The following is a 9,282-nucleotide window of genomic DNA, read 5'->3' as shown; positions in this document are numbered from 1 at the left end:
TCCCAGGAAAGCCCAAGGCTTTACTGCACAGAATAGCTTTATAAGTGATTCCCATCACAGGCGTGTGTCGAAGTAATACTCAGCCATGTCTGGTCCGTCCCGCTTGCGCTGCTGGGCCCGGGAGAGGAGGGGCCGGGGCCCTCGTGGCCTTGGGTGCTTGGGTTGGATCCCATAGTCTAAAGAGAGACAAGAGGGTGTGGGTGGAGGGAGACTCTGGCTTTGAATCTGCCGAAGTCGCTCCTGAACAGGTGCTGTTTGAGAAAAGGTGACCCTGAGGCTGGACCTGGATGCCCTCCCCTAGGGCAGGTCTCCTCAGGGAAGGGGAGGGATGCGGGATCCTACCATCCACCAGGTCGTACAGTGGCTGTGGGAGTTCCAGGGGGGCTGAAAGTTCCTCGGGAACAGATCGCTGAGGCCTGTGGGAGATGTTGGGGTGCTCAACACTGGCCCCAAAGGCCACTATCACCTCCCTGTGAAGCAGGGAGTGGTCCAGATAATGACACCAGCCTCTCCTCCTCTGCCATGCTGCCCCCCACCTTCCAGGCCCCAGGCCCTGCTGAGCCCTGACCCTGTGCTCCTGGGAGTTACCTCAGCAGCTGGGGGTGGAGGAGTGCAGCTGCCAGGAGGAGGGAGAGGAGGCAGAGGCTTAGCCCGGCCCTGGAGAACAGAGCCATCTCCTGCTCAGGTCCCGGATCCCGGCTTCTGCTGCCCCTCCCCCAGCAGGACGGAACTGCTGCCAACTCCCAGGGCCACCTCACAAAGGACATTAGTTCCAGGCTGAGCGTCAGCACCAGCTCCTGACTAGGCCAGAAACCTCCACACTGAGGTTTTTCGTTGGATTTTACTGATGATGTAGGTCAGCAGGTGCCAAATCACATCTTGTTCTAGTGCCACTGCCCAAGGTTTAAGGGCATAGACCTTTGGAGTCGGCTCTCAGTTCAAATTCCTACCTTGCCTCTTGCTAGGTGGACACGTCACTTAATCTCTGTGGGCCTCAGTTTCCTCATCTGTGAGGTAAGGCACATAATGTCTCCAAGGTCTGGCACACAGTAGGCCATCAGCAAAAGTCAGTCACTGAAACCTCATCCCCCAGAGCCCCACCCATTCCCACTCAGCTCCTCCCTGCCTCCTGCTACCACCATCACCTCCACTGTCTCCCTCCAACAGCTCAGTCGTTCCAGGAAGCTCCTGCCGGCCAGCTAAGAGTCCAGAGCGGTCACTCACCTTGGCCAGCTCCGAGAATCCACTGGGGGGCGCATTCTGAGGAACTTCCCACTTAGCTCCCCATAGCGTCGAACAGCCTGGCTCAGGGCCTCCATAGGCCCTGCCATCACCGCAGAGCCTGGGCAGAGGGCAAGTTCAGGGGCAAAGGCTGAGCCCTGCTCCTCAAGTATAAGTTTCCAGAGGGACTACGGGATCCCCAGCACGTGACATCTAGTGGGCGCTCAATAAAGATTTGTTGAATGAATAAATGCAATGCGACAGTGTGCTGGAGAATCTCTTCACAGCCTGTGGCTGAGTGGGGGTCCCTGTCTTTCGTTCCAGACGGCCCTGTTAATGTGGGGCTGACCTGGCTCACTGCAGAAGCTCTGAACCCAAATGATGCTGGGGTGAACCACAAACTGGGCCCACCCAGACCTGTGGGATCAGAACCCGAGGCTGAGCTGGGTGGGGGTCTGCACTTGGGAAACTCCATTGCTTCTAAGCCAGCAGATCTGCTGGCAGGTCCAACCCCTTCCTTCAACTGCTGAGGTGCCTCAGGCCGAGAGGTTTCCCAGCCTGGAGTCTGCATTACACCTGCTCCCTGTGCTTGGAGCGCACCCACTGACTTCTCACTGACCGCCTCCATCCTTTTCTGTGTCCTGAACACCAGTCTACTTCTGCATCCGGTCCCCAGCCAAGCTCACCTCTGCTGGGAAGTGAGCTCCCCGACGCTCTAACTCCAAACCCCTTGTCCTTCACTCGTCTAGCCTCGAAGTTGCCACCTCTTCCTCTGTATCTACAACTAGTTCCAAGGCCTGCCTGGGCTACTCCTAAGCCTATCGCCCTGCCATGGCCTTAATTCAGCTCCATCTACTGTTCTAGGTCTCCACCAGCGATGTCACTGCCCCCATCTTCTGTCTGTGCCTGTCAGCCCACCCTGCACCAACCAGCTTCCCCACTGCCTCCGAGGCAGGTCCATTTCTCACCTGGTACCTGATGGCCTGTTGGATTTGGCCCTGACCTTCTCCAGCCTTATCCCCTCTGTTCCCACCCTCTACTTCCCTCTGCCCCAGCATTGGCTTCACACCACTGCAACACCGCACACGCTGTTTCCGCACGCAGGGCCTCTTCCCCCGTCGGCCATCAAAAGACGGATGGAGCTTTACCAGTTTAACAGTCTGCTTGAACGAAGGCTTCCCTGACCAGTTAGCCTTCCCAGTCGTCAGCCTGAGCCGGAACGCACCCCAAGTCTAGACCACTTTTCACACACACTTGCACCTGCTGCAGTGACCCACACACTGCATGCATTTACATGCCAGTCTCCTCCATGGATTGCTGAGAGCTGGGAGCAAGAACTGTGCTGTACTCATTTCTGAACAAATTGCACAAAGCAGAGCCTGCTACAGAGCAAGTGCCCAGCAATCCTTGTTAGACATGGGGGAAGGTTGTGGGCCTCAAGCTGTGACAGGGCCTGGGGTTGGTGGCTTCTGAGGCACCAGAGAAAGCAGTCCGGGAAAGGCTGGCCCCTCGGGGGGGTGGGGGGGGCGGAGGGGCCCTTCACCTGGGAGCCTAGGAAGTGACGCACGACAGACACCAATGCAGACCGAGTTCTCGGAACCTAAGGGACCACCATCTGGCTAGAAACCAGCAACACAGCGTGGTCTGTTTACAGGGAAAAGGGGGCAGGGCAGGGGGGCAGGAAAGGGAAAGAGCAGGCAGAACCAGCACCCAGCTCCCCCGAGCTGCTCAGGCTGCTGTTCCTTCCAGCCCAGCGTCAACCCCAGTGCTGGCTGGTGCCTGGCATTCTTCTCCCAAAGGAGAAAAGCCTTTTGCTCTCAACTAGGAGTTCAGGGCTTGAGGTACCACACTGCACTGAGCTGGGCCCCCACTCACCAGGCTCCCTCACAGAGGCTGGCGAGCAGCAGGGCCCTGCAGGGGGAGGGGCAGACAGAGGCTCTGGCCGGAAGACAGGCAGCTGTCATCACTGCCTAGGTTCAGCCTTGTCACCAGGGCCCAGTGAGACAGGCCGTTTACTCCCACAGCTGCCACGACGAGCAGCTCCCCATGTCCGAGGTTCAATGCCAGCTTTCTGTGGCTGAGGGACCTGGGTCCCAGTCCTAGCAGAGGCTTCTTGGTCCGGCGACAAGGTACAGCTGCAGTGGCTCCACCACTGGAGGGTGCAGTCAACGTTGAGAAGGTTTAGAGGGCTGTGGTGGCACCCAGGGCTGAGCACAGAGCCTGGCCAGGGTGGGAGTGCCAGGCGCCCCAGGCTGTGGGCACGGAGAGGCCACAGACTTGGATAGTGCCAGAGTCAGTTTTATTAGGGCCCAGGGGCCCAAAGGGCTGAGGCTCCCCCTGCCCCTCCCCATGCCCCACTCCCGGGATGTCTGTTAGCCCCAACTGTAGAAATAAATTTTCTGCCAGGCAGGTAAGTAATCCATGAGTGGCCCTGCAATGAGAGAGAGAGAGAGAGAGAGAAAACACAAGTTCAAAACTGAGGGCCAGACTCCTGGCTCTGCTCTGCCCAGGCTCCTTGTCAGCCACTGTTGCTCAAGTACAGCTGTTCCCATCTACACGGCCTGGAGCCTGACTCTCTCACCTCTTCACCCCGAGGAGGCAGTATCAGCAGCGATCTTTGTCTCCATTTACATGCTCATGCCCAGAAGCCACCCAGTGTGTCCAGCTGTACAGATGCTGCCAGCCCAGCCCAGTGGCTCTCTGCTGAGGGAGAATCTGCAAGCAGCCCAGTGGGCTTCAATCTCGCCTGAGTGTGTCCACCCAGAGTCTCATGTCACTCCAGGACATCAAGGCAGGAAAGAGGCTGACGGCTGATAAGGTCTAACACCTCCTCCCACGGCAGACACCCTCCTTCCGGCTGCCCTAGGCGCTACAGACCAGCCTGGCCCATGTCCAGGAGCTCTTCCCCACCTAACGTGACCTCCAGCTCCCTCTCTGGTTGTGGCAAGAATCAAATTACAAGCAGACAAAGAGAAAGCAGTCAGGGGGACAGGGCCACGCGTGAGACGCACAACACACTGTGATCATCACACCCCGCCCCAGGCTTACTTGTCACCAGGCCGATGCCCGGGACATGGTCTGCCAGCAGCTGGAGCAGGAAGAGGATCCTGGCCCTGTGAGGAGATAAACAGGGAGCAGGCTGAGTGACGTGTCCGGGTCCCTGCAAATGAGGGTGCTAACATGCTTTCGCTGACCACCTGACTGCAGGCAGTGCGTCACGAGACAGAAAGCAACTACGGGGCAAGGACAGACCCCAGTACAAAGGACGAGACCTCGGGCACAGCTCTGGTCCTGCCTGCCCCCAGCCACGGGCCTGGGATGCTCACGACTGGAAGGCAGCCCGGCACCAGAGAGACTGGACTGTCTCTCTGACGACAGGAAAAGGGGAAGAACGGTGCTTTCCCAGACTGCATCCTGCTCCTGTCCTCTGGGGAAACAAGGGATTTCTGACTGGTTTCTGCACCCTTCTCAGTCTGAGCACTGCTCTGAGGGTGCCAGGCTGATCAGCTCAGCAAGAGAGCGAGCCAAGCTGGAGTCTGGGAAGCCACCTCTGCAATTACTGTTTCAAAATGCCTGTCAATGAGATACTGGGGCTGCGATGTTCCCTCTGTACAGAGCAGGCAATTTGTGGGGGGAGGTCATGAGGTTCCTGTGAGCCTCTCAAGTATGGAAGAGGGTTTGGCTTTAGTGCCTTATGAGCAGGCCCTTGGGAGACTTGGCCCTGGGCAATCCTCCCAACCTCCCATCCCCTCCCCACCCCACCCCAAACACACACAGGCCTCCCTGTGTCTGGATGAGGCTAAGAGCTCTGGACCCTCACAGGTGACAAAGTGGGGCAAGGCAAGGGTCAGGCCAAGAGAGAACTTGGATGCAGGGATTCGGCTCTGCTACTGGCCAGCTGAGTGGCTTTGTTTAAACTGCCCAACCTCTCTGAACCTCAGGTGCCTCCTGTAAGAAGCGGGGATAATCCAAACTACTTGACAGGAATGTGCAAGTGACCTGGAGGGTGTGGCAAGCCCAAACCCACCACCATCCCTGGGGCATGGTCCTCTGTGCCTCCTGCCAACAACTGCTTAAGCTCCTACACCCATGGGCTGGTGGTCCCAAGACCTTGGAGAGCAGGTCTAGGCTGGATCCAATAAATGAACCAGTGACCACATCCCAGGACAGCACATAGTAGGTGCTCAGTGAACCTGAGATGGGGGAAAGAGGGAGGGAGGGAGGAAGGCGTGAACGGGGGTTGGGACACTGGCATCCCACTTCCTGCCTCGCTCCCTTGCTGAGGGTGGGCCCCGCCATTTGCCATTCGCTGTAGGGCCCTTACTCGGAGAAGCGGTCGTAGAATGGGGAGCGCAGCAGGTAGTAGAGCAGCAGGATGGTCCGACGCCGCAGCTCCAGCCGCTCCCTCCGGGTCAGGCCCTTCCTGTCGCTCAGGAGGCTCAGACTGGGGAGATGAGGGAACACAGTTAGGACCAGCAACAGGAAGAATAGGGGCGCCTCCTGCCCAGGTGGGACCAGGCCTGTAGCACAAAGCCTGGAGGAGGGAGGGGAGCCCCTAGACAGGCCCAGACTCACCTGGTCACATCCACGACACCAGATAGGAGCCAGGGTTTCCACGACCGCTGCCCCCATAGGCCCAGGCTGAGCACTGACGGCCAAGGCGTCAAGGATGTCTCCAGCACAGGGCCCGCCCTGCTCACTCCCTTTGATCCCTACCCCCAAGTGCCGGCAGCCCCATGCTAAGGATACAATGCAGCAGGGGCCGGGCAATATACAAGGACTCTGCGATGGTCTCCTGCAGCCCCAGAGGGGTGGGGGTGATGCTCAGCTCCTCCTGGTGCTGCTGTAGCCGTCTCTCCTGCTGCTGGGGGGCTCCCCAGTGCCTGGAGTGCAGGGACGGAGCTAGAACACAAAGGCAGATGAGCAGCCAGGCCCAGGCTGGGCATGGGGAGGGCGGGTGGTGATGAGAGCCAGGCCCGCAGGCCCATGATGACTCCGCACTGAGATGCCCGGTCCAGCTACGTCTTACACTTACTGTTCTGGAGCGTTCGCACCACTCTGTTTGACCGCTTCCCCACGTATGACTGCTCCTGGCTGCTACCACCGTGCTCACCGTCTAGCAGGGACAGACAGAAGGCCACACTGTCAGAGGGACGTGTTTCCAGCAGAGCCTGCAAAGAACCTGTGTGCAGTGAATGAAGACTCGTGGGCTCAGTGGAGAATGGATGAGCCTCTGCGAAGGCAGCAGCTGAGGCAAGGACACTGAAGCAGGGAGAACCCAACCACATCTACAGAAACCACAGCACTAGAGCGGCTGTATCTTCTTAATCCTTGGCTTTCAACATGATCTAGAGGAGAAGCAAAGAGCTGCTTCCACTCAAGGCCAGGAGAATGAGGCTCCGAGCCCAATAGGTGATGGGCCCGAAGCTCTGAAGGGATAGATCTGCTGGGTGTCCTGCCTCATGAGCTTGGGGTTCTGAATATGGAGGTTGGCAGGATCCCCATCTCCTGCTGATGCTCTTTCCTCTCTTCATGCAGCCCACAAAAAAGGATGAGGACTCTGATATCAGAAGTCCTGAGTTCAAGTTCTGATTCTGTCCCAACCCAATTTCTCTCTCATGTTAACAGCTTCTCTTCTCTGTAAAATGCAGGGTGATGGGAACAAATGACTTGATGGGGACAGATGTGCTCCATTAATGGACAAGATTCACTGTGTCGGCTCTAAATCCACAGAGTAGTCCCATGCTCACTCCACCCCAGAGCGGGGAAGCAGCTTACCCGAGGGCTGTGCCTGGGTCTCCCTGTCCAGTGGAACGATGGGGGGTGAGGTCTGGAGGCCAGCCTTGAACCAGATGAGCAGGAACATTCGCAGTACTGCCCTGGATTGGGAGTATGGCAGGGCTGGTGGGGAGGTGACTAGCCGGCAGGGGGGCAGAGGTGTGCTGTTGAACCCCCATCTGTACAGCTGGCCTTGGTTACCCCCACCCAGGGCCTTCCCTCCACAGTCCCAACATACTTGGCCAGCTGGATGAGGGCAATGACGAGCCAACGGCCCACTTCACCCCACACCTTGGCGGCCCCCATCTCCATGAACACCTCCACACACTCCAGCACGCTCAGCCATGTTAACAGCTTCTGCTGGGACAGCGACTGCAAGAACCCCAGGCCAAGAGATCAAGGGCCACTCCCTCAGCCCAAGCCTCCCCCCGGGCACTCCTCTGACAGGAGGTGGATTTTCCCCTTTCCAAGTGCGAAGGCCTGAGGTCTCCACCTGGGACAGGCTACTCCATGATTCTGAAACAGTCCCTTCATCTGAAATGGGGACATCGACACCTTGACACTTCACCTATGAGATGACTCGAGGCTCAGACAGCCATAGGCATGTCTCGTATTCTATGAGACCATAGCACGTGCTCCACACACAGGTTGGTTGTTACTAATTTCTTTCCTGAGTCCCTATGCTTCCCGCCCTCAGTTCCTGACAGAATTCTCACCACGGGCAGCTTTTTCCGGAGCTCCTTGCGCAGGATCCCATCATTGAGCAGCACGAGCAGGTTAGAGGCAGAGTACACTGCGGGATAGAGTGTGGTCTTGAGAGGCTGGCTCTGCAGCCTCCACCTCCTCACCTTCTCCCCAGAGATGCCTGGATCACCTATCACCTGCTGTGCTCAGCCACCCACGGGCTATGTGGAAACCAACCTGCCTCCCTGCCCACTTCTTCAGCGCGCCACACTCCCCAATAGGATCTCGTGTGGCAGGTGGAACAAGAAAGGATGGTTTGATCTCAGGGACACACCAACCCAGAACTGCCCACTGTGCTCCAAATAGCCACAGGTGTGTGGTTTCACCTCCTGGCCTCCGCTTTCTCTGCAGCCTGTCACTGAAAGCCTACTCCATCTCCACCTTTCAAAACCCAGCTCTTCCCTTCAGCACCGTCACCTCCAGTACTCACTGGGCAAACACTACAGAGGCAGGGTCAGCCTGGGGACCCTGGAACCTGGGAAATCTGGATTTGAATCCTGGTTCTGGGATCATCAGCGGCTGTTCTCTAACCTCACTGAACGTCTGTTCCCTTAACTGGACACTGAGGACAACAGTACTGGCCTTATATGACTGTCGGGAGGATTAACTGGGCAAAGGCAAGGAAAGCACTTGGTCCAGCCGCCTGACCAGTCAAGGAGCCCAGATTTGTCTTTCAACTATGGGGACACCGAGGGCCCAGGAGAGCGGATGCTGGACCTTTGTGCGAGTCAGTCATAGCACAGGATGACCTAACGGGAAGCGGGGACTGCGACTTGGGGAGGTCACCCCCTGGGAGGCACTCCTGGGCCCTCCCGCCCCCCACCCCCCACCCCCCACCCCCCTGAGCCCGGCTCACCCAGCTCTGACAGCTCGTGCGAATCGGCGAAGCGACCTGAGGAGAAGGCACAGAAGGAGGCGTCTGTGAGCGTTGTCCCACCCTGCGGGTCTGGGTCCCTGGATGTCCCCTCCCTACGCCCTATGGGAACCTGGAAGGAACTTCTCGAGCACAGGGATCACTACCCTGACTCCTCCGGGAAGGGGACCTGTGGGGTCAGAGGTCAGGGACTCAAAGGGGTGGGTCAAAGGTCGGGGTGGCACCTGCCAGCAGGTAACTGAAGCCCCGCACTGCCGTCTCCAGCTGGGCCGTGGCGGCCGGGTGACGAGTCACGTACTCCTGGTAGCGGAGGCCCAGGAGCCGCAGCTTCTCCATCCTGCCCTGGGACCGACAGACCCACTGACCGACTGTGCCAGTGGCGGCGGCGCTAGGCTTCCTGTGCCCTCCTTCCTGCTTCCGGTGCTAGGCCCGCCTCTCCGTTGCTTAACTTCCGCGGTCTGGAAGGACGGTGACGTGAAGGGCCATTGAACCCCAGATCACCCCATCTTTTTACATTGCCTCCTCCCCGCCACCACCCCCCAGGGTAGCGCCTAGCAACTGAGAGCCTAATCCCGCCCTCCCGGCTCCTTCAGGTCATTGGTTAACACACTCCCCCCCACACACACCCCCATCCCTACCCCCCCCCCCCCGCAGCTCAGCAAAGT

The 9,282-nt window shown here is 58.5% G+C and overlaps 2 protein-coding genes across 2 annotated transcripts; both read right to left on the bottom strand.

The window, feature by feature from the left end:
• Positions 1-19: 19 nt before the first annotated feature.
• On the bottom strand, positions 20-695 carry FREY1 (Frey regulator of sperm-oocyte fusion 1). Its single transcript, XM_008146990.3, has 3 exons — positions 589-695; positions 343-416; positions 20-176 (listed from the first exon to the last, which is right to left on the bottom strand). The coding sequence occupies exons 1-3, from the start codon at positions 672-674 to the stop codon at positions 55-57; spliced, it is 282 nt and encodes a 93-aa protein (XP_008145212.3). The 5' UTR covers positions 675-695; the 3' UTR covers positions 20-54.
• Positions 696-3,444: 2,749 nt separating this feature from the next.
• PEX16 (peroxisomal biogenesis factor 16) lies at positions 3,445-9,080 on the bottom strand. The gene is made up of 11 exons (XM_054724851.1): positions 8,842-9,080; positions 8,600-8,635; positions 7,716-7,792; positions 7,238-7,371; positions 7,000-7,100; positions 6,257-6,337; positions 5,971-6,123; positions 5,797-5,869; positions 5,546-5,665; positions 4,270-4,334; positions 3,445-3,652 (listed from the first exon to the last, which is right to left on the bottom strand). The coding sequence occupies exons 1-11, from the start codon at positions 8,951-8,953 to the stop codon at positions 3,594-3,596; spliced, it is 1,011 nt and encodes a 336-aa protein (XP_054580826.1). The 5' UTR covers positions 8,954-9,080; the 3' UTR covers positions 3,445-3,593.
• Between the last annotated feature and the right edge of the window lie 202 nt (positions 9,081-9,282).

The sequence above is a fragment of the Eptesicus fuscus genome, chromosome 13 (genome assembly GCF_027574615.1).
Source record: "Eptesicus fuscus isolate TK198812 chromosome 13, DD_ASM_mEF_20220401, whole genome shotgun sequence".
Classification (NCBI taxonomy): domain Eukaryota; kingdom Metazoa; phylum Chordata; class Mammalia; order Chiroptera; family Vespertilionidae; genus Eptesicus; species Eptesicus fuscus.
The sequence above is the reverse complement of the archived record's forward strand: the minus strand, read 5'-3'. Positions and strand labels throughout refer to the sequence as shown.